This window comes from Calliphora vicina, chromosome 2, assembly GCF_958450345.1.
Source record: "Calliphora vicina chromosome 2, idCalVici1.1, whole genome shotgun sequence".
Taxonomy (NCBI): domain Eukaryota; kingdom Metazoa; phylum Arthropoda; class Insecta; order Diptera; family Calliphoridae; genus Calliphora; species Calliphora vicina.
Genome location: NC_088781.1, coordinates 28,939,892 through 28,967,043, shown reverse-complemented (window position 1 = coordinate 28,967,043; position 27,152 = coordinate 28,939,892). Strand labels below are relative to the sequence as shown.

The following is a 27,152-nucleotide window of genomic DNA, read 5'->3' as shown; positions in this document are numbered from 1 at the left end:
AATAATTTTTCTTTTTAATGAAATCATAAAAATATTAATAAATGAAACAAAGAAACCTTTAAATAACAATAACTAACAATAAACAAAAGATTTATAACATAATTCTTGCAGCAACCAAAACCGAAGAAAGAAAACAATAACAACACAATTCAAACAAACATCTTAACAATAGATTTAATAAAGTCCTTTTGGCAATATTCAACGCAAAAACAATATTAAACACACGCAGTTCTACCTGGGAGTACTACTACTAACTAAATACATATTTATTTAATAGCTTTTCTCACATTGATAATAAATAATATTTATTGAAATAATGAATATTTTAAGCATAAAATAATAGTTAAAATATAACAACCCCATGTCACAACCTTAAATGATGAAGAAACACTATAAAGGACATACACTTGCTAGCTTCCTTTTGTAACAGAATCCAACAATAACTTACGGACATATTATGCAGCACCTCATTTAACAACAGGCCTAAACAACAAAAGTGGCATTATGGCTGTTGTGGAAAATAATAATAAACAGTGTTTGATTGGTGGTGTAGTGGCAGTAGATGGTAGCAGGGGCAAATGTTAATGGTGTTGATGTTGAAAAATGTTGAAAGTATATATAATAATATCGGAAAAACTTACATGAAAACGTAATACTCGCTTCAGAAAGGCTCATAAATAAACTAAGAATTTTGTTTTTACAATTTATTATTATCAACATGAATGTATTATGGGTACAAGCAACCTACAACAATATAAATTATTTATGTTGCAAATAGAAATTTTGTGGTCCAATGCCAATATATTCATTCACGTTATAAACACCAGAAGAAGAACTTACACATGTCTGCTTGCTGTCAGATGAAAAGGATGGGTGGAATTTATTGTATCTACAACAATTTATAGAAGATATATGGTTTAGAGGATGTTTAGTAAAAGGGTGTTACTTTTTGGGAAGTGTTAAAATATTTAGTTGAATGGTAAAAAATTTTGATTCAAAATCGAATCTTTTCTTTACTTAAGTTATATTGTAGATGATATTAATATAATATTATTAAAATACAAATGTTTTGATTAATTACCAATTAAAACTTTCAAAATCTCTTAAACAGTTTAGGAGTTATACTGAAAATAATCAAAAATGACGTAATTAATATTAATCATATGACATGTTGGTCAACTTTATCACTTTCGTTAAATTCTAGATAAAAAATAGAAAAAATTTAAATATGTTGATACAAATGCATAAAATAAAGATTTATTTAAAAGTTTAGTATATAATTATATCATAAAATTACAAATTAATGACATAATTTTGTATGCTAAAGATAAGTTTTAAAAATTTGATTTCAAACTAAAAGTTTTTAATTTTTTTTAAGCTAAAATGTAGAAATATTAATATTCTATAAAACTCCAACTGTTTTCCATTATTATCAGTTGAAAATTTTAAAATCTATTAAAAATTTTAGGTGTTATACAGGAAATTATCAAAAATATCATAATTAATATTAATCATACGTCCTGTGTGATAAAGGTAATAAATGTTAAAATAATTTCAAGGTCATCATTATTGTTAGATTTCCCTCTGTTAAACAGTGCAACACGAACAAATATAACCATATACGGACACCTCTACATTATAAAAAAAAACAAACAAAAAATGACCCGTGTCTCCCAGTTTTGCCCATAGTCATGCACTTTTTGATGGGCCATTTGGGCACGGTGCCATTTTTGCAAAAAAAGTGATAATTTTCTCAGGCTCACTGAGGCAATGTTGTAGCCCTTGTCATAAAGAACAAACATTGTAAACATATAAAATCAAAAAAAACTTCATCTTCAAGATCAAAATCGCAAAAAGCTTTAAAAAATTCGATATTTCTTACCTTTTTTCCCTTGTTCAGGTCCATAGGTAGCAAACCGTTCAAATTTCAAGGAAACAATCAAATACAAAAATTTACCTAAGATTTCAATAAACAACTTTCTAGAACATATGAACTTCCTAGGAATGATTCTTAATACCGTTTAGTTAGGTCAATATAAGTTAGTAAGAAACTATTAAATTATTATAAACTAAAGCATAGTTTTAGGCAGATTAAAAAAAATTATTTCGAATTTCTTTAAGATGAAGTTTTTTTGATTTTATATGTTCACAACTTCACAGTTCTTTATGACAAGAGCTACAACTTTGCCTCAGAGAGTAAATGAAAATTCCGAACTGTTTGCAAGATATGAGCCTGAGAAAATTATCACTTTTTTGCAAAAATGACACCGAGGCCCTAAATCTTTGAGGACCCATCAAAAATAAAGTGCATGACTTTGGGCAAAACATTTATCACATACTGCTGTCCGTATATGATTATATTTCCATGACTTAAAAAGTTATCACAGTGTTATATGATAAAAAAGAGCTGAGTTATGTCTGTTTTCTATGTTAATTTCATATTTATCAAAATTTTGAATAGGAAACACTTCTTTTTGAATCACACTCTTTTTATAAAGTCTGCCTTATATATTTGTTTTTTTTGTTTATTTATTTGGTCTTAACATCTACGTTTGTATAGTATGTGTATTTGCAGTTGTACGTACAAGTAAATATTTTAATGTTTTGACCAAATTTGGTTTTAAAGACTTTGGTACTCTATCTCCTGTTTATTGTTTTTGTTGGCTAAAGTAAATGTTTAAGATCTACATATGTATGTATAGTAGAGAAGGTCTGTGAAATATTTTCATATGTATATTTCTTTTGAGGTTACAATACCACAGAGAACTTCTAATACACTCAGACAATAGGAATAATAAACAATAGCCTAATAAATGAAAAATAAACAATATTCTCCAGGCATTTTCTTTAATAATTTAATTTCAATTGTGATTTTTTTTTTAATTTTCTCAGCAAATTTATTTCTAAATGGAGTTACTGTTATACAAATCTAAATATTTTAATTTATTAGCATTCGAAATATTCCAAATCTAAATGTTTTAGTTTATTCTCAGTTGAAATGTTCTAGATCTCTTACAAAACTTAGGAGTTATACTGAAAATTATCAAAACAGTCTTTAATTATATTAATCATACGTCATGTTGGATGAAATTTTAAATTTGTCTAAATTATTCAGAACAAACATCTTAATTTGAAGGTTCTTGAAACAAATTTGTTAAATAAAGATTTAGTTTTGATTGTAATATAAAAAATGTGAAATAAACATACAAATTAATAAAATTATTTTGTATGTTACAAGAAATAAATATCAAAAATTTCCAACTCAAAATTGTCCATTTCTTTAAGGCATAATCTAGACAATATTAATATTTTATTAAAATCTAAGTTATTGTAAGTTATACTCTTCAAAATCTCTAAAAAAAATGTTATGTAATACAGAAAATTATCAAAAAATCAATATTTAATATTAATCATACGTCATGTTGGATCAATTTTTCAATTTCCTAAATTTTTTTAGAACAAACTCCTTAATTCAATGGTTTTTGAAACAAATGCATTAAATAAAGATTTATTTTTGATTTTAATAACAAAAATTTTAATAAAATTAAAAAGTTTGATTTACAACTCGAATTTGTCAATATTCTTTAAAAAAAATAAATTTTTCATTAGAATAGTTTAGAAATCATTGATACAAAGCATAAAATAATGATTTATTTAAGATGTGAGTACATAATATTATAATAAAATTACTTTTAAACAAAATTATGTATTTTTTATGATTGAAAATTAAATATCAAAAATTTGATTTCAAATCTCAAATTTTGAAGTTTTCTTTCAGCAATATTAAAGGAAATATTAATATTCTATAAAAATTCAAATGTTTTAATTCATTAACACATGAAATTTTTCAAATTTCTTAAAAATTTAAAAGTTATACAGCAAATTATGAAAAAAAGTCCTAATTAATATTAACCATACGTCTTGTTACACAAATTTAAAATTTTCTTAAATTTTAATATTTTTGATACAAATCCATTAAATAAAGATTGTAATACTATTATTTATTATAATAAAAAATTACAAATTAACAAGAAAATTTTGTATTTAAAAAAAAAATGGATTTTAAACTCAAATTTTTAAATTTTCTTTAAGCTATTGACAATATTAATAAAACAATTTTAATATCAAAAATTTTAATAAAATTAAACAATTTTGATTTACAACTCGAATTTGTCAATATTCTTTAAAAAAAATAAATTTTTCATTAGAATAGTTTAGAAATCATTGATACAAAGCATAAAATAATAATTAATTTAAGATGTGAATACATAATATTATAATAAAATTACTTTTAAACAAAATTATGTATTTTTTATGATTGAAAATTAAATATCATAAATTTGATTTCAAATCTCAAATTTTGCCATTTTCTTTCAGCAATATTAAAGAAAATATTAATATTCTATAATAATTCAAATGTTTTAATTCATTAACACTTGAAATTTTCAAAATCTCTTAAAAAATTTAAGAGTTATACTTCAAATTATGCCAAAAAGTAGTAATAAATATTAATCATACGTCTTGTTAGACAAATTTAAAATTTTCTTAAATTTTAATATTTTTGATACAAATCCATAAAATAAAGATTGTAATGCATAATATTATAATAAAATTACAAATTAATAACAAAATTTTGTATTTAAAAAAAAATAATTAAATTGAATTTTAAACTCAAATTTTGAAATTTTCTTTAAACTATAATGTTGACAATATCATTTATTAAAATCCAAAAGTTTTATTTTATTGCCAGTTGAAATTTTCAAAATCTCTTAAAAATTGTAGAAGTTATAATCAATTCATCAAGAAAAGTCGTAATTAATATTAATCATACGTCAAGTTGCTCAAATTTACCATTTGTGTAAAATTCTTTGGAACAAACAGCTCAATTCAAATATTTTTTAAACAAATGCATTAAATAAAGATTTGTTTAAGATTTAATAATGTTTAAGATATGTTTACTCTTTATTAAATATTTTTATTTAACATTTAATCTAATTACTCCCTTTTCTTTAAGTGTTCTCAAAACAAACTACAGTAGTTTCTTTTAAAAGACCAATGTATTTAAACATTTATTGTTTTTTTTCTTTGCAAAAAACCACAAAAGCTCATACATTTTGTAGCCAGACTTAGAAAGACAAAACACTGAAGTATAAAGCCAAAAGCTACCAAGAAAAAGACAATAATTGTTTATAGTTTTTACTAGCAACCAAAGAAAAAAATATGAAATACAGAAAGAAAATAAAAACCACAAAATATTTTAAACATTGTCTGGTTGAAATTTGAATTATAAGATTTTTTAAAACATAATTTTCTAAATGAAAATCATATTTGCAAATAACAACTAACTACATACTTACATACATCAACAAAATTTGAAAAATTCAGTTTATAAAAGAAATATATTTATTTATATAATTACCCCCTTTTTCCTAATAAATTTTTAATTCTATAATTCTTACAAACAAATATATAATGCAGATTTAATAAATAGGAAGTTTAATCTCCAAAAACACCTCTTGAAAAAAGACTCAAATTTTTATTGTGATTGGCTCCCATATCAGTTAGTAGGTAAAACGAATCAGTTTATTAGTTTATTCAAACAAATTTCTCAGTTATAGAATAGCGACAAATCTAACAATTTACGACTCAACTCAACATTTTAAAATTTATTACAAAAGTAATAATTTTATCACACAGAACTTATGATTAATATTAATTATGATATTTTTTACCATTACCATTTAACTCCTTTTATAAAATAAATTTTCCATATAAAATTTGTATTATAAACCAGTAATAAATTTAAAAATTTATTATGAAAATGGCCTTTAAAATTAACATTTACTTTTAAGCAGAGATTGAAAATAACTCGTCCACCAATCCATTAGCACTTGTTTACAGTTATACCAATAATTATATTTTCTTTGAATTTAATTAAAAAACAAGTGTAATTCCGCCCTAAAAAACGCTTGACTGCAAAATATTGTTAAAACATAATTAATATAAATATTCTTTTTTCCTTAAGCTGGCAGTTGTTTTTTTTAAATGTATTGTAAAACCTTTTTATTTACATTAAATCACTGACTATTAAATGTCTGTTCAATTCTATGTGTACTTATTAGTTGGTCATTTGATTGCAATAATGACTTAACACTATAATCGTTTTTATTGTTTAATAATTAATAACATATTTATTTATTATTGTGATATAAAATAAATGATAAGTTTATGTATATATGTAATTTCATTAATATGTTTTGCAAAATTAACATTTAAAAAGCATCCAGTAATTAATATATTATTTTCCATTAATAGTAATAGAAGTGACAGAATAAAATACATATTTAACTGATTTCATAACAACATAATGACAATTATGTTTTCCTAGAAAAGATGTTTATTAATTATATAAAAAAGGGCAAAAAAGGTTGTTAGTCAAGTGGGATTTGTTTTAATTTAATAATTGTAATAGCTAAATTGCAAACATAATAAAAAAATCAAATAAATTTAGTAAACATGTTAGATTTATAGTATGAAATGTCACATGTTGCTCAGTGGAGTCATTCATAATTGAATTTCATTATTAAACATCACAGAGCATCAGGTCGTATGAAAATATAATATTTTGATAAGCATAGAAACCATAGAAACGCTCGGAAAAAAGTGAAAATAAAACAGTTTCTTCTAAACTACTGGTCCGATAGCAAAATGATGTAAGAATGCATTCTTTTTTCCCCTAAAAAATTTTAAAAGTTATACACAAAATTATCAAAAAACATGTATTTAATATTAATCATACGTCATGTTGGATAAATTTTTTAAATTTTTAAAATTTGTTGGAACGAACACCTTAATTCGAAGATTTTTGATACAAATGCATTAAATAAAGATTTATTTTTGATTTTAATATAAAAAATTTCAATAAAATTATTGGGTGTATGACTTAAAATGCGGGTTTTTTTTTCAAATTTGTAGCTTTTATTTTGCAACATTTGTTCATCTTTTGAGGCCAAGAACGAATCAAGCTAATATCGGATACTCTGTTCCAAAGTGAAATATATACCAGAGAGAGCATTCTGAATCGATCGAAACAAATTGTAGTCGAACGATGCTAGTTCTGGGCTATAAGGCGGGTGAGGCAATACTCCCCAAACACTTCCGTCTAAATAGTTTTTAACAGGTATTGCACAGGTATTTAACAGGTTGATGGAATATTATGGTTTCATGTCTTTCCGCGTATTCTGGACGTTTTTGGGCCAACGCTCGCTTCAAACGAATATGTTGCGTTCGATACATGCTCCCTGTGTTCGGGTCAGATTTCAGCAGCTCATAATAGAGAGAATTGCATTAGCGCAATGGATATTTGGCTTTGGTGTTGCTTGGCCGGGCTTCACATACGATCTTTTACGCTTCGGGTTAACGTAATGGATCCATTTTTCGGTACAAACCAATGTGTGCTGTATGGAGCGTATCAGCAATATTTATTAAATTTGTATATTTTCATACGACCTGGTGCACTGAGATTTGTATGAATGAAATTTGTATAAACAAATCTGACAAAGGTTTATTAAAATTTCCAACTCAAATTTTTCTATTAAATGCCTAAACATAGACAATAACTAGATAGGTAACTGAGAGCCAAAAACCTAAGTCTGTTGTCAAAAACCTAATTCATGAGAATGTATTGCATGTATTTTGTTATTGTATCACCCATGATATAAAAAATACAAGGTAGTTTCATTTTCTCTTTATGTCAACCTAATTAAGCATTTGACAATAAAGGGGATTTGAAGTTTATGTCTAAAATAAAGGTACCATATTCATTAAACTTAATCCGATTTTTGCCTTTATTGAAGTATAGAACTTCAAATATAAATAAAATAAAAAATATTTTATTCAAAATATTATTGTGCGTTTATCCAAGGCATTGAGCAGCAACAAAATTCTGGCCAAGTTTTTCAATTCCTTAGTATCGTTAGCATGGGGATTTAGTTTATGATTGATTGTGGTTATATCTGCAACTAAATCACAAAGCTGTTTGCCGGCACAAACCTCTTGCACCTCCACGAATAAGAGAACAATTTTACGAATGTACAACCCAGGGCACAATTAATAAGGTGACTGCGATGAAACAGCTGATTATTTTTTTATTCAGTTTAATTGTCAATTCACTTGTGGTTGTTGTGGCGAAAAATACAACAAACCCAAAAGCAAAAACAACAACAGGCAACTTTGAAAGTTCACCTACTTTTTAACAAAAACAAAATACCTGTTGTTTTTGTATTGTTGTAGTGATGCAGTCACCTTTCTAAGTGTGCCATGGTACAACCGTTTGTGTAATCTCTTAATAACATTTGAGAGACAATTTCATTGGGACAACTGTCAGATATTTGGTATGATGAATGATACAGTGGAATATTTGACGATATTCTACTATATCATTCAACAGCTGGCTCTGTTGTAGTTTTAACATCTTATCCGCCACCAAAGATTCTAAAATAAACTGCAGTCTCCGGCAATGCAATGCAATTGTCCCTTTACGCCGCTCTTTGTCTCAATAAACTCCCACAGCCCTGCACACTATCAGCTTGTTCACGCTCTATAGTTTTCAATATAAACTCCAGGAACTTGCCATAATCATGAACAATCCGAGCAATAAATGAAAAACGGCATAATTGGTAACACGTTCTTCATAACGTCTCTCATCCAGCAAGGGTGGTATACAATTGAAGACAAAGCCTATATTGCGTTTCAAATAAGGCTTCAGAAGCATAAACATCTGATTGAAAAAGGTATCACTATCTTCGGGCAGCTCTTATGTCATCGCCTATGTGATATTATGGCACACGTCTTAGATTAATCCGTTTTTTATTTATTTTAAATATAAATTGCAGTATTGTGAACTTTTACATACTACACATATTTTATTGAAAATTTCTCGGAGTATTGTAACCTTTTTTTAAATGTGGCAACGCTTCACTGAATATTTACAAATAAAATAATCTTCAAAAATCCCCTTTCTTGTCAAAAAAATATAAATGAAACTACCTTGTAATTTTTTTATATCATGGTATCACCTGTATGTGTGAAAAGAGAGAAATTTTTCAATATATATTACTCTCTCCTTCCGTTCTATGTGTTTATTCTATGTGCCTAAATGTTTTAATTCGTTATCAATTCAAAATGATTTCAAACTAAAATTTTTAGCAACCATGTAGAACTTATTAAAATCTATTAAAATCCAAATGTTAACCATTATTATCAGTGTCAATTTCTTGGAAAATTTGTAGGAGTTACACTGCAAATGATGAATAAAGTTGCAATTAATATTAATCATATGTTATGTTACACAAATTGCACATTTTCGTAAAATTCTTTAGAACAAACAGACATTTTAAATGTGTTGATAGAAATGTATAAATTATTATAATAACATTACAAATTAATAAAATTATTGCCCAATTCACAATTGGTGTCGTAGTTTTTTTTATTAATATTTAGTTTTTGTTTCAAAAAAATTGTTTGAAAAATATTTATGATTTACAACGCTACAACACTACGACAGCAATTGTGAATTGGGCATATGTTGTTTATTAAAAAACAAATTTAAAAAATTTAAATTTTCTTTTTGTACAAAACTTTCTTATGTTTTTAAACGTATGGTTAAACAAAATGAAATCATAAAAATTGTAGAGATCTGTATCAACACCTTTCTTAGTTTAGTTTGTGTTTTCAACTCATTTTTCAAATCCATGCGGACATAATCTAAATATATGAATATTTATCTTTTTCTTTCTTTTATCAGTTATAAATGATAACAGCTAAGAAATCTATAAATAAATAATGAAAGCGTATCAAAAAGGACAATTATTTGAATTACACCAACAATAACTAAAGTGACAAAATAAGGAAAAAAATAATAAAACTTAACTGAAATAAATTTATGCATGTCTAATCATAACATCGTAACAAATTTGAAAACAAGCATTAATCTTTTACTACTTGTATGCGTAAAATATATAAAAACTTAGAGACACCAAAAAAAAACAATAGGATGGCCTCAATCGTTGGAAGCCAAAACAAAACGTTGTTAAAGGAAACTATTAGTATTACATTCGTGGTAAAAATATGTTAAATAAGTAAACATACAGGGAAAAAACATTGTTGTGGTACAAGTTATTAAACAATATTATGTCCACTGTAATTATTATATTATAATATGTAAACATATATGGTTGTAGCAATTAAGTATATGTTTATAGCAATCAATATATGATGAACGATTTTATCATAATATGTTGCTCTCACATTTTGGTTTTCATAATCTTAGAACAATATATTATGATGTAAGGATTCATTATGGACATAATTGCCACAAACATATACTTAATTACTACAACCATATATATGATTGCAGCAGCCACACAGTTGTTTTGAATGGAAAAATGTGGTAACAAATTTTATAATATTTATACATATATGGTCAATTCACAATGTCTCTTATCATGTCATATTGTCCTAATATTTCACAATGGTTTTTATTGTTTTTCAAGTAAAAAGTGTCCTAAAGTAATAGTACTCTGTATGCTATGTTTATTGTGTTATCGTAACCAACCAGTAGAGACCTTCGCCAAATACCTAAGTGTCGGTTAAGCCGAGCTGCCGAGTCGAGATATATTAAGACATTATGACAATATGACTGATAAGAGACCTTGTGAATTGACCAATTATGTATTTTCAAAACTACTAGTCCAATTTTAATCTTTATACCCTACACCATCATAGTGGGGAGGGTATAATGCGTTTGTGCAGATGTTTGTAACGCCCAAAAATATTAGTCTAACACCCACCTTAAAGTATACCGATCGACTTAGAATCACTTTCTGAGTCGATTAAACGATGTCCGTCCGTCCGTCTGGTCGGCTGGCTGTCCATGTAAACCTTGTGCGCAGAGTACAGGTCGCAATTTTGAAGATATTTCGATGAAATTTGGTACGTATTATTTTTTCAGCTCAAGGACCAAGCCTATTGAAACTGGCTGAAATCGGTCCACTATTTCACCTAGCCCCCATACAAATGTCCTCCCGAAATTGGAGTTTATCGGTCATAAATGTTTAATTTATATATGTATCTCCACAAATTCCGCTCCAAATAAGTTTTATATACATAAAATTCATATCAACAAATTTTGTTACGATCGGTCCATAATTAGTCATAGCTCCCATATATACCCGCTTCCGAAAATCACTTTCACGTGCATAAATCGCTTAAAAATGTTGGTATTCACACAAAATTCAACATACTTAACTTTAATAAAGACACAAATCACACGACCTAATTTCATGGTGATCGGTCCATAATTGGTCATAGCCCCCACATAAGGCCCACTTCCGAAAATCACTCAAAAATATAAATTATTGAAATTTTAAAAGAAAAATGTTTTTGCTCTTTTACTTAGTGTAGGATATTATATGGTCGGGCTTCTTCCTTACTTGTTTTATTTGGATTTGAAAGCTCATAAAAACATTATCGTTGAAGGTATTGCAATAATTTTTAAAAATTAAATAGGTTGCTATAACTTTAATGAATAATATTGGGTACATGACTTAAAAATGCAGGATTTACAATAGATGGAGTTGCTCCTAAAATGTCGGATTTTGTGCCTACAAAGCGTCATATGCGGGAAGTTTTGCTTTACTTCTTTAATTTGAAAAAAGTGCAGCTGAAGCACACCAATTACTCACCGAAACTTATAGTGAATATGTTCCATCGGTTTCATCGTGCGGGGAGGGATGGTTTCATCGTTACAGAAGTGGTGGTTTTGATACGAAAGACAAAGATCGCCCATGCCAGCAAAAAAAAATGTTTGAATGCCAAGAATTGGAGGCATTACTCCATGAAGATTGTTGTCAAAATGTTTGCGAGCAGCAGGATTCATCCAAAAGCAGGGAAATTGGGTACCAAATGAATTGATGCCGAGAGACCTTGAAAGACGATTTTGCATGTCCGTAATTATGCTGGAACGCTATAAAAGGAAATCATTTTGCACCGATTCATTACTTGTGGTGAAAAATTGATCCATTGCGATAACCCGAAGCGAAAGATATCGTACGTGAAGCTCGGATAAGCCAAATATCCATGGCTCTAAGGTAATGCTCTGTATTTGGTGGAAGCAAAAGTGTCCTATCTATTATGAGCTTCTGAAATCTGACCAGACCATCACAGGGAACCTGTAGAGAATGCAACTAATTCATTTGAATCGAGCATTTGCCGAAAAATTGACATAATATACGGCCTGACATGAAACCGGTCACACGCTTGGCCACATGATGCAATACCTCTTTAAAAGTATTTAGAATTAAGTGATTGGGAAGTTTTGCCTTATCCGCCTTACAGTCCAGACTATGCCCCTTCCGAATACTATTTGTTTCGATCGAAGCAGACGCTCTGTCTGAGATACGCTTCACCTTGGAACAGAGTAAATGAAATTGACTTGATTCGTTCTTGTCCTCAAAAGATGATCAGTTCTTTTGGCTCGGAATCCATAAGTTGCCAGAAAGATGGAAATGATCATTTTAATCAATTTCGCATTTTTAAGTCATAAACATTTCAAATCCAGTTTTAATGGCATAAATTACAATAATTATGTCAGAGCTTTTAATTTCAGCATATTTAATGTCCATGGCATATAAATAAATTTAAACAAAAAATAGTCAATTGGACCACGCCCACACTCTACGCCTACTAAATGGGAAGGTATCCAAACTGAACTCTTTTTTTATATGTAAAAGAAAATTATATATACATATTTGTTTTATTTGATTACTTTTGTTAATATTCAGATTTTTATTGATTTTTTTAAAGAACCCACTCTATTAGTACATCATATTTGCGCCTGTTAGTTGTCCAATCCGAAAGCATTTCGGTACGGGTAATCAAAAATTGTGCTAAAATAAAATTACAATTGTGGGTGTTTGCTGAAAAATGCTGGCGAGATATGAATATACACTCAAATACACACTTTGGCGAACACTTTCACATTAAAACTTTCATGCAAGTTCGTGCCCAAACACTACTTTTGGTCCACGCAACTTATAGGTTATGGCGAGACTATAAAACTACACAATCACAATATCAAGAATTACGACAAGGACTCAACAAAAATAAAATTCAAAAATATGCCATAAAACTACTTACCTTAGGCTACATTTGCCATTTTTGAAATACTTTATAACTTTATTTTTTAAGATTTGCTCGTTATACAATTGTAATACTATTTTAACACTTATTTAAGAATACGTGTTTAAAGTTTCAACTTTGAAAGCCTAGCAGACCAGCAGTCATAGAGAATTATACATAGAGACGAGACACTACGATTTGTCAAACAAAAATACAACAAAAAATATGTTGATACAACAACAAAATAAATTGACTAGCATGTATTTTGTTGTTGCGAGAGATAGGTTTTTGACAACAGACTTAGGTTTTTGACAATTACGTCTCGTCTCTATGTTACCCTATGCCAGCAGTGTTGTCAACTGTTTTTTTTAAATTAATTTTCTTGATTGCTTGGAGTATTGTCTTTAGGAAAATAAATTAATTTTTAACAATTTTTAAAAAAAAAAATTTGAATTTTTGCCAAAAAAAAATCGAATTGGGACCATAGTGGACTGGACGGATAAAGGTATTCCTACAACACTTTTAAAATATTAGTTTGGAGTTTATTAGAAACAAGAGGATATTTCTAGAAAATTACCTCTTGTTACTACCGACGATATTTGCAAAAAACCAAATAAATTCAGGGTGAAAAACAAAAATATCAAAATTAAAATATAATTTTTTTTATGTATAAGAGATAAATTAAAGATATTTTTATATTACAAATTAAAATACATTGCAATCTGTCCATATTTGTACAAGTAACGAGATCTACAAAGTTTTTTAAACCAGAGGTGATTGATTTTGACACCTTATATCTCACCTTGTGTTCTAACTGGGTGATCACAGATTTCATTTTCTGAAAGCTGATGTCCTCCTGTATGATTCGTTCGTATATTTTGTACTTTTGCATTTAAAGAAGAAGTTTGGTAAATTGATATTTATTACCACATTTTCACAAATCAATTCCACTTTGAATCATGTGAATGGTAACTGTAACATATTATGGTTGCCGCAATCATAGATATAATTACAGTGACTAAAATATTGTTAAATGACTTGTAAATATGTTAAAGAGATGGCTGTGATGACAACACAACCATGTTTTTTCGCTGCGTACAATAGAAAATTTTAATCATATTCCTCAGTTGTCATCTCTGGAATGTCTATTACCACCCGTATTAGTAAGAATTTGTAACTTATCATATGCTAAAATTTCACTTTTAATTTAAAGCTAGCCTAATTTACATAAACCCCAAAAATTCCCTTATATGATGAATGTTTAAGAGGGTACACAAGAACAACAAAAAAGACCATGTCCAGCCAGTTTAGCCAATACTTCATGAATGTGGCATCATAAAGAATGCGGCAAACAAATAATTCAAATACATTGACAAAACCAACAAACTTCCACAACAAAAAACACAAAGAAATCGACAAAAACAACAACAAAATAAAACTCACATACAAAAATGTCTAACAAGATAAATGATTGAAAAGCCTCTATATATTATTTAAGGAAGAAAAGTGAAAAAAAAAATTGGGGAAAAAAATTGTGAATGAGTCTGTGTAAATCTGTAAAATTCCTTAAACATTACATGCTAACAAATTTTGTGACTGATGATGTGTTTGTGTGTATTTTTTTCCCCCATTTTTTGCCTTTAAGCTTTCAAGTGCTGAAATCGTTAACACGAGCAACAAATTGCTTTTACTTTTTTTTATACTCTAACTACTACTTTCGCCTTTTGAAAAATGCCTGCAGTTTTTTTCTGACTCTCTTTTTTTTTTGCTTGTTTTTGTTTGCTCTAAAGGGCCAACATGATGATTGCAGTAAAATACTTGTTTCAATACTAGCAACAACAACAACAACGAAAAAACTCAACAACAAAAAAGAGAAGTAAAAAACAAAACTAAAAGAAAAGCTCTATATGTGTAAAATAGAAATTGAAAGGTTTATTTGTATAGAGAGTGAACGTACATACATACATATAAAGCAGGTTAGAGCATGCAAAAGCATGCTATGTTTAAACTAGCGATGATTGTGTAAATGTATGCGAATCATGATGAAAGTAAACAACACAAAAATAAATCGAAGTGTCAATATTATTTGACCTGGAATGAGATTTTATGTTATATTTCATTTACAAAAGAAGCTCAAAAATAAAAAAGGAATAAAAATTACAAAAAAAACACTTTCCACAAAATTTTTTTTTTTGTAAACGAGCGCATGCAGTCAATCGGTAATGCAGACATGACCGAACTTGAATACAAACTATAGAATTTAAAGAAAACCTTGCTAATAATGATAAACTTGATTTGAAGAGTTTATATTTTAGATAAAAGGCAATACAGATAGTTATTTTAATAAAAGTTTTTTTTAATACAAAAAATAGGTTGTTGTAAAATAACTAAAGTTTTATTTGCAATGAATAGTATCCATATATAGTTGAATGAACAGTTTTTCTTGGGAAATGATAGCTAATTGGCAAAATAGTTATTATTCTGAAGAGGTATCTTCAATTATATTATATTATTCTTTTCATTGGTATTTACAGTTCCATGAATACAGTTTTTCATCTTCAAACTAAAAAATATTCAAGGTTATTGATGTTGCCACTATTATAATAATTTTGGATCTGTAGAAATCTGCTGTGCCGAATGCAAAATGATTTATAAATGAATCATAGATGAGGCCATAGGGGGCATTATAATACAATGTGAGATACAGGATGTCAAGTTCGACCTCTGTTTTGAGAAAACTTTATACAGTTTGTTATAAAAAAAGTGGGAGGGAAAAGAAATTCCTCTTTTTTTCACCAAGTTATCTCTAATAGTTTAAAATACATTTATGTTTAAATTTTGAAGTTTTCTTTTTTATACCCTTCACCTTCGTGAGAAGGGTAATTTCCACAACATAATTTTCCGACCCTGTAAAGTATATATATTCTGGATCCTTATAGATAGCGGGGTCGATTAAGCCATGTCCGTCTGTCTGTTGAATTTTAAATTTTCTGAAGACCCCAGATATCTTCGGGATCCAAATCTTCAATAATTCTTTCAGACATGCTTCGAGAAGTTTTCTATTTAAAATCAGCAAAATCGGTCCAAAATGGCTGAGATATGAGGAAAAACCCAGGACAACCTCGATTTTTGACCTATATCTTAATTACTAAGTCATTAATATAGACAATATGGATATCTAATGATAGATATTTCAAAGACCTATGCAACTACGTGTATAAGTCCATAGTAAGTTGAACCTACAATGGGTCAAAATCAGAAAAAGAATTTTAAACCGAATTTTTTTTTCACAAAAAAAATTAAAGAACAAACAAATTTTTTTTAAATTTAAAAAAAAATTAAATTTAATAAAAAAAATTTTGAAATTTAAAATAACAATTAGAAAAAATTTTTTTCCAAAAAATGAAAAAAACAACATTGGAAAAAAAATTGTTTACCTAAAACTATTTAAAATTTTTATTTTGAAGTATAATTTGGTGAAGCGTATATAAAATTCGGCACAGCCGAATATAGCTCTCTTAGCTCGTTTACCTTCACTTTATTTAGTTTCAAGTATCTTCGATAATAGTTGTCCAAAAAAATACCCTCATATTTCTAATAAACTCCAAACTAATAGGTAAAAAGTTTTTTTTCCAATATCTCAATCCGATTTAGTCAAGAAAAATAATCAATATCAAAATTCTATTTTGAAAAATGCATAAATTTTGATTTTTTTTTAAATTTAAATGATTTTACAGTTTTAATAAAAACCATAAAATCGATATCATCGTGATCCATACTTCAGACAATGTTCGAAAATAGTGATTTTTTATTGAGTACATGACATAAAATGCGGAATTTTTTTTCAAATTTGTAGCTTTTATTTTGAAACATTTGTACAATATAAATGTACTCAAAGTATCGTTCATTGTTAGCTATGACCTTTTCCCTTCTTTCTGGCAATATATCGATTCTGACCCAAAAGAACTGCTCGTCTTTTGAGGCCAAGAACGAATAAAGCCAATTTCGGATACTCTGTTCCAAAGTGAAGCGTATCCCAGAGAGAGCGTTCTGCGTCGTTCGAAACAAATAGTAGTCGGACGGGGCAAGGTCTGGATTATAAGGCGTCCAAAAGAACAGCATATATTTTGAGACAAAGAACGAATCAAGCCAATTTCGTATGATCTGTTCTGAAGTGAAGCGTATCCCAGAGAAGGAGTTCTGCATCGATCGAAACAAATAGTAGTCGGACGGGGTACTGTCTGGACTATAAAGCGGGTGTGTTATCATGATGAAATATTATGGTTTCATGTCTGGCCGGATATTCTGGGCGTTTTTCGGCCAATGCTCGCTTTAAACGAATCAGTTGCATTCGGTGTAGGTTCCCTGTGAGGGTCTGGACAGATTTCAGCAGCTCATAATAGATAGTACTACAGATTATTACCTTAGAGCCATGGATTTTAGGCTTTGGTGTCGATTCGGCTGATTGGGCTTCACACACGATATCTTACGCTTCGGGTTATTGTAATGGATCGGTGCAAAAATTATTTTCTTTTATAGCGTTGAAACAGCATTTCAAATATACAAAATCATCTTTCAAGGTCTCTCAGCTTAAATTCAAATGGTAGCAAATTTCCCCGATTTTGTATGAATCCAGATTCCCGCAAATATTTTGAAATTGCTGCTTGAGTAACTCCCAGTGATTTCGCAAGCTTTTGTTGTGTTTTACAACAATTTTCATGGTGTAATGCCACCAATTCTTGGTCTTCAAAGTCTTTTGGCTGGCCTGGACGATCTTAGTCTTCTGTGTCAAAATTACCCCTTCTGAACCGCACAAACCATCTCTCGCACGTTGAAACCAATGGAACACATTCACCATAAGCTTTGGTTCAGCGACACTCTTTTTCCAAGTAAAGAAGTAAAGCAAAAAACAAAGCGTCATATGCTGGAAGCATATGACGCTTTGTTGGCACAAAATTCGAAATTTTCGAAGCAAAAACAAACTTAGTTGTTTTCACTATAATGTTCAATAACTAAGTGAGAATAAATGACAGATATGTACCCTTCCAAATGACATATAAGTTATTAAATCCAAAAACCGTGTTCAAAATTTACGCCATATCATGTGAATCCCGCATTTTTAAGTCATACATGTATGTACATTTTTAATCGTTTACTTTAAAAAAAAAATTGTTTACATATCGTCAACAATTGCTTTATTATGTCAAATTAGAGTAAATACTTTAATTTACATTAATTTCCTAAGATTTCTCATCAGTTACCTTGAATATGCATTGTTTACATTATGTCAACAATTGAAATTTATAAGAAATTTAAAACAAATAATTCAGTTGGTTAATTGTATACAGATTTCTTTTAGTTTACCCCAAACAACATTGTTTACACAGTGCAAATAATGTCTAAATGCTATGAAATTATTAAAAATACATAAATGTTACCAATTTTGAAAATATTTTTAATACTTAGCCTAAAAATGCATTGTTTACATAATATCAACCATTGAGAATTTTGCTTAACTTAAGAAAATTTCTTTACATCTTTAATTTTATGTAGATTTTTAATTGTTTACCCCCAAAAAGGCATTGTTTACATATTTTCAACAATTATTATGGTATGTCAAATTAGTGTAAATACTTTAATTTCCATTAATTTGCTAAGATTTATCATCAGTTACCTTGAAAATACATTGTTTACATTATGTCAACAATTGAAATTTTTTAAAAAGTTAAAACTAATAATTCAATTTGTTAATTTTATACAGATTTCTTTTTATTTACCTAAAACTACATTATTTACATAGTGTAAATAAAAAAATCATGAATTTTCCTGTTACCTTGAATATACATTATTTACATTAAGTCAACAATTGAAATTTATAAGAAAGTTAAAACTTATAACTCAATTGGTTAATTTTATATAGATTTATTTTTGTTTACCTAAAACTGCATTGTTTACATAAGGTAAATAATTGCTTTATGCTGTGACATTAATAAAAAATACATCAATTTTTCCAATTTTACAAATATTTTTTAAGGTGTACCATTCTTTACATAATATCAGCCATTAATTTATGAATATTTTTTACATTTTAGATTTTCTACAGACTTTTTTGTTTACCTTAAAAAACATATTGTAAACAGTTGCTTTATTATGTCAAATACATTAATTGTCTGTATTTTGCCCAGATTTCTAATTATTTACCTTGAGCCTATATTGTTTACATCTTGTAAACAATTCGAATTTAAGCTATTTTAAATATTCAAATCATTTCAAAGCCAAGTTTTCTAGAAATCAAAGTTTAACTTAAATCAATCATATTGCACAGATCTGCTAACCAAAATTTTGTAGGTAAACATAGCTGAAAAGTGTTGTAATAGTATAGTTTTTTTATTGCCTTAATACATAGCAAAAGGATACATTTAGACCTCCACACATTCAGGCATTTCTAGGCTCAAATATTTCCGGTTGGTTGAATAGCAAGCACGAGTAATTGTATTTTTATATGTGTGTGCGAACGTATTGTGTGATCTCTTTTTAGTAGGTTGACATGTGGAAATCTGTTAAAACAGATTGACATTTTGTTGAAAATTTATAGCATGTTTTTAGAAATGTCAAAAAAAGGTCTTTCTTTAGGCAAATAGCAAATGTTATTATTTGAGTGTTTAATAAATTGCCAAAATGAGAACTAAATAATACAATAAATTATATTTAAAAAAGTATTATTTATAGATAAATACATATTTACTTTGCTATTTTATTTATTTATTTAAATATTTCTTTGATTGTGTATTTTAAAATGCAATAAATATATTGTCTCTTTTTATTAACAGTACACCCAAAGGTCTCGAAGATGTCTCCTCCTATCCCACACTTTTTGCTGAACTCTTAGGAGTGGGCTGGTCAATGGAAGACTTAACCAAACTGGCGGGTGGTAATTTTTTACGTGTCATGCAACAGGTGGAAAAAGTGCGTGACGAAAAGAAAGCTGCCGGCGTTAAGCCCTACGAAGATCATCCAAATTTTCGTGCCGAAGATCCTTACAATTGTACTTCCAGTTAATCGTATGTGAGTATTTAGACTCGTTAAAACAAGGTTGTTTTTTTAGCAGTAGCAGTCGTCTTCTAATTACTACTACAACTACTTTTTATACACATGAATGAATTCAACTGAAAATTATTGTATGATTTATTTATTATTGATACGTCAGATCATTGTGATGATCTCGTTGATAAGTCTGGGCGTTTAGAAATATTATTGTATTTTGTATTTTAGGCAAAAGTATTAAAGAACAAAAATATTATATATATACACCTACATATAAATATAATTTCGGCATTAGATTTAAAAACAAAAAATTATTTTTAAGAGATGTATATTTAAAAAAAAAAAAGAAAATGTTTAAAATTATTAAAACGAAATCTGGGAAAAAATAATCCGAAAAAATAAGAAGGAATAGTTTAAATAAAGTTTATATAATTTTGTTTTTTTAACACTACACTTAAATAAAATCAAAGTTGGAATGTCTATGATATTGGCTAAAGTTATTTTAAAATTATTTCCTGTAGAAGTGCTATGAAATGAAAATTATTATTTTAAATAATGATGATTTTACAAAGATTTTCAATTATTTACCTAAGTAATACATTGTTTACATTATATCAACAATTGGAATTTAGTTTTTTTCCCAAATTTCTTTTTTTAATCAAACAATACTTTGTTTACATAGTGTAAACCAATGCCAAATGCTGTAAAATAAATAAAAATACGTGAATTTTATATAGATTTTTAATATGTATTAAAAATTTACATTGTTTACACAATGTCAACAATTGAGGGTTTTGCTCTAAATCCTTGATTTTATATAAATGTTATATTGTTTATCTTCAAAAACTAATTTTTACATATTGTCAACAATAGCTATATCACAAAGTATACAGAGGCGTCAAATTTGACAGTTCAAAAACACTAAAATCAGCTTTTTTTGAAATTGTTTCGATAGAAAGAGAAAACAAATTTGCGGTTTAATACAGACAGTGCGTTAAAACAAACAACTATATAAATAAGCACAAAACCAAACCAGTTGAAATTGTTTCGAGCGAAAGAGACAAATATATTTTTTTGCCGTGTCGCCTCTGTATACTTTGTGGCTATATTATGTCAAGTTAAAGAAAATACATGAATTTTACATATTTTACAAATATTTTTATATTTATGCTAAAAATACATTGTTTACATTATGTCAACAATTGACAATTTTTTTGGGCTTAACAAAATTTCTTTAAATCCTTTATTTTATACAAATTTGTATTGTTTGCCTTAAAAAATGCATTGTTTACATTATGTTCAAATTACTATTTTTTGGAATATATGAAAATTTCTTAAATCCTTTACATTATATACATTTTTTATTGTTTACCTTCAAAAATACATTATTTACATATTGTTAATAATTCCTTTATTATGTAAAATTAAAGAATCTACTTTAATTGTTAAAGAATATACTTTAATTGTTTGTATTTTGAAAGATTTCAATTTATTTACCTAAAACATACATTGTTGACATTACTTTATAATGTGAAATTAAGACAAATTTATAAATTTTAATACATATTTTTACATATTTAGAATAAATATGCATTTTTTACATTATGTCAACAATTGAGATTTTGGCTTGGTTTAATTGAGATTTGGCTTGTGTTCATTTTACAAAGATTTTTTAATATTTACCTTGAAAATACATTGTTTACATTATGTCAAAAATTTAAATTTACAAGAAAATTAAAAATAATAGTCTAATTGGTTAAATATATGCATATAGCTAATTATTTACCTCAAAAACATCTTGCTTACATAATGTAAACAATTGGTAAATTTACAAAAATTAATAGAAATACATGAATTATATTCATTTTGAAAATAATTTTCATATTTACCCCCAAAAATTCATTGTTTACATAACGTCAACAATTGTATTATTATGTAAAATTAAAAAGATTAAAAATTATTTACATTAAATATACAATGTTTACCTAATGTCAACAATTGAAATTTACCGGTAAATATATGATTTTGTATTATTTACCTAAAATCTATATTGTTTACATAATATAAATAATTGATATTTTGATTAAAAATTAAGAAAATGATTGTGATTTTTCATAGAAATACATTGTTTACTTAGCGTGTCAATTGTTGACATTATGTAAACAATGTATTTATATGGAAAATTTTAAGAATCTTTTGAATCTTTTTTAATTTAAGAAATTTTCTTTATTTTAATTAAAAATTTAAATTTTTACATTGCGTAAAAAATGTAGTTTTTAGGTAAATAATATGACATAATTATAGAATTGAACTATTTGTTATTTAAAATTTCCTTGTAAATATAAATTGTTAACATTTTGTAAACAATGTAGTTTAAATTATTAAATATTTTTTACCTAAAACATAATGTAAACAATTGAAATTTTGTTTCAAAATAAAACAACCTGTCGAAATTCTTTGATTTGTCATAAAAATACATTGTTTACATAGTGTAACAATTGTTGTTATCATATAAACAATGAATTTTTATGGCAAATTTTGTGAATCTGCTTAAATTTAAGGAATGTAATTTTTAGGTAATAAATTATTAAATTTTACACAGATTTGTACCTAAATATTTGCAAATATTTTGATTTAAAATAAAGAAAATTGTGCAAATTCTCTGATTTTGAATAGAAATTTATTGTTTACATAGTGTAGCAATTGTTTACACTATGTAAACTTATTATTTTTATGGCAAATATGAAAAGTATTTTAAAATCAACGAATTTAAGTAATTTTCTTAATTTTAAATAAAAATGTCAATTGTTTACATTATGTAAACAATGTAGTTTTAGGTAAATAATAACAAATTTTTAAAAAATTAACACATATATAGTGGTTATTTAAAATTCCTCTTTAAATTCCAATTGTTGAAATGGTGTAAACAATGTAATTTTAAATGTTTACATTATGTAAACAATTGAAAATTTTGATTTAAAATAAAGAAAATTGTGATTTTTTATAGAAATGCATTGGTTACTTAGTATAGCAATTGTTTACACTATGTAAACTTTGTATTTTTATGTTAAATATAAAAAGTAATTTAAAATTAAAAAATTTTAAGTAATTTTCTTGATTTTAAATAAAAATTTCAATTGTAAACAATGTAATTTTTAGGTAAATAATAACAAATATTTATAAAATTAACCTATTTAATTGTTATTTAAAATTCCTCTTTAAATTTCAATTGTTGACATTGTGTAAATAATGTAGTTTTAAATGTTTACATAATGTAAACAATTCAAAATTTTGATATAAAATAAAGAAAATTGTTTAAATTCTGTGATTTTTTATAAAAATGCATATGTTAAATATGAAAAGTATTTTAAAATTCAAAGAATTTAAGTAATTTTTTATTTTATACAAAAATTTCAATTGTTTACATTTTGAAAACAATGTAGTTTTTAGGTAAATAATAACAAATATTTATAAAATTAACTTATTTAATGGTTATTTAAAATTCCTCTTTAAGTTTCAATTGTTGACATTGTGTAAACAATGTAATTTTTAGGTAAATAACAACAAATTTAGAAAAATTTTCATAAAAAATATTGAAATTGGCCAGAAATAATTCCTTATCTTTGATTCTATTAAAAAAAACCCAAATTATTTTCATTTCATACGAAAAACTAAACTTCCAAATCTTTGTACACTTGGTTTCATTAAAAGTACTTTTATAAAACTCTACACACAAAAACAACAACAAAAAACACATACACGCACAATAATATATAAAACACAATCAATGTAATTTAAAAAAAAAAAACTCACACTCTATTACTCTCTCAGTCTTTCTATTTAATAAAAGAAAAATATTAAATTTTTAATTAAATTTTATTTTTTACAATAAATAAAAGCTTGGACCAAAGAATAAAATAAAACAACAAAAACAACAACAAAATAACAATAAACACAAACAAACCTTTAAGCTTGTATTTAATTAAAAATTATTTTAATTATTTTATTAACACCACCAAAACAACAACAAAACCAAAAACCCCCACAAAAATAAAATAAAAATTTTAAGGGGAAAATCAACAATTTTTTTGTTACAACAAAAACACCAGCAAAAAAACCATTTAAAATAAATAATTTAAACAAATATTAAAAAAAAGACATACATATCAAACTTTAAGTGAAAACTAAATTTCAGTTTTATTTAAAGTTAAGTTGTTTTTTTAACAAACAAACAAAAATAATATTGTAATATATAATTTTACTTAAAACTACAAAACATATTTATATGAAATTTTTGTTTATCAAAAACCAAAAACGAAGGGAAATTATTACACTTAAATATAGACAAGTTAAATTTAAACATAACAAAGGGAATAAATACATTTTGTAAATATAGTTTATATTAAGTATAGAAATTAGCAACATAAATAAAAACCTAAATTAATTTAGATTTATACTTATACAAACCAAAAAACAAAACAAAACATTAGACCTAAAGTTTTTTATAGTTTTAATCAAATGAATTTTTGAAACCTTAGCTTAAACAAATAAAACAAAAATTACTTTAAATTGTATTAGAAAATTTGTAAATTTCAACAAAACCAAACCCCCCAAACCCTAAAGATTCGATATAGCGTAACGTTCTACTAAAATTCGTTTATAAGTAACAAATCATAATGAAGACACAACTTTCGAACTTTGTTTTACAGCTCTTTGGTGCACAAAACCTGCTCTTACCCTCAAAACCCACCCTACCCTCTCTTCAACCGAATGCTGAGCATGTAAAACAAAGTTTTCTGAATAAAATTGTACATTTGAAAAACGTCTTCATTTAGCATGTAGTTATTTATAATTAAGTTAGTTATTATAAATAAATAAAATGCTATATAATTGTAGTTGTATTTAGACATACTATTATACATCCATACCAAATAAGTAGATATAATTGTAATATAGCTACTAAATAAATAAGTTTTCCAGTACTTAGTACTCCAATAATTTAAGTATTTAAGTACATTAATTACAAATGAATAAGGAATATAATGAAAAATTAAAACAAAACCAAACTTATGTATGCACAGTGAAGTGTCTGATACAGAAGAATTTTAAGAATTATTAAACAATTTATTGGAATTAATGTAAAGAATTTCAAAATTATAATGAAAATACTGGTTTATGACTTAAAAATGCGGGATTTACAATAGATGACGTATCTTTTGAACGCCGTTTTTGTTTTTACTTTTATTCATTCTCACTTTGTTATTAAACAGTATAGTTTAAACATCAACGTTTTTTTTTTTTGCGGGAACTTTGCTTTACTTCTTTAATTTGAAAAAAGTGCCGCTGAAGCTAGAGATGCCAAACGTGGAATCCCGTTTTCGGGATTTTTTACATCCCGAAGCCCGGGATTTTTTAATTTTAAATCCCGGAATTTCAGTCCCTCAACATCTCTAGCTGAAGCACACCGATTGCTCACCAAAGATTATGGTGTTCCATTGGTTTCAACGTGAGAGAAATGGTTTGTTCGGTTCATATGTATTGAATGTCAAGAATTGGGGACATTACTCTATTAAGATTGTTGTAAAACTCAACAAGAGCTTGCAACATCATTGGGAGCTACTCAAGCAGCAAAACGTTTACAAGCAACAGTATTCGTCCAAAAGCAGGGAAATTAGGAACCATACGAATTGAAGCCGAGAGACCTTGAAAGATGGTTTTGCATGTCCGAATGCAAAAAAATATAAAGGAAAATCATTTTTGCACCGAATCATTACTTACGATGAAAAATTAATCCATTACGATAACACGAAGCAAGAGATCGTATGTGAAGCACGGCCAACCAACCGATTCGACACCAAAGCCAAATATCCATGGCGCTAAGCTAATGCTCTGTATTTGGGGGACCAAAATATCACAGGGAACCTGTACCGAACGCAACATATTCATTTGAAACGAGCATTTACCGAAAAACGACCAGACATGAAACCGTAATACTCCATCATGACAACGCTCGGCCACTTTATGCAATGCCTCTAAAAAAATATTTAGAATTAAGTGGTTGGGATGTTTTGCCTCACCCGCCTTGTAGGCCAGACCTTGCCCCATCCGACTACTATTTGTTACGATCGATGCAGAACGCTCTCTCTGTGATACGCTTCACTTTGGAACAGTGTATCCGAAATTGGCTTTATTCGTTCTTGATCCCAAAAGATGAGCAGTTCTTTTAGCGCGGTTCCATATGTTGAAAGAAAGATGGGAAAATGACAATGGCCAATACTTTAAATAAATTTTTATTGTGCAAATATTACAAAATAAAAGCTAAAAATTTTAGTCATATACCTAATAATTTCTTGCATATGGCATAAGCGACTGCGACTTATGAACGCATCCGGTCGATAAAATTTTGCACCACATTTTCGAGCATACTTGTTTCGTCAATATTCCATTGAATGTTGGGTTCTAAATGATCAATCGTTGCTGGTTTATCAGCATAGACCAGAGATTTGACGTACCCTCATAAAAAGTAATCCAAATGCGTCAAATAACACGAAAGAGGTGGCCAATTCACAGGTCCATTTTTTGAGATAATTCGGTCACCAAACTTTGGGCTTAACAAACTGACGGTTTTACGAACTGTATGGCATGTTGCGCCGTCTTGTTGGAAACATTTCTCCTCCAAATGATTTGCAATAAAAACAAGTAAAAGAGCTATATTCGGCTGTGCCGAATCTTATATAACCTTCCCCAATTATACTTAAAATAATTAGTTTTTTAAATATTTTTATTTAAACAAAATCAATTTTTTTTCCAAATTGTTTTTTAATTTTTTTTAAAAAAAGTTTTTTCCAATTTTTTTTAATTTAAAAAAAGAAATTCTAAAAAGAATTTATGACAAAAAAAAATTCGGGTTAATAATTTTGTAAATATTT

General features: G+C 27.2%; 1 protein-coding gene across 1 annotated transcript in view; it reads left to right on the top strand.

Moving 5' to 3' along the window:
- LOC135951521 (uncharacterized protein DDB_G0283357) overlaps nucleotides 1-20,555 on the top strand; it is a 256,332-nt gene extending 235,777 nt beyond the window's left edge. Inside the window, exon 10 of the mRNA XM_065501184.1 lies at nucleotides 20,010-20,555. Coding sequence (XP_065357256.1) covers nucleotides 20,010-20,238 — 229 coding nt within the window. The 3' untranslated portion in view covers nucleotides 20,239-20,555. The remainder of the gene's footprint in view (nucleotides 1-20,009) is intronic.
- Nucleotides 20,556-27,152: the final 6,597 nt, after the last annotated feature.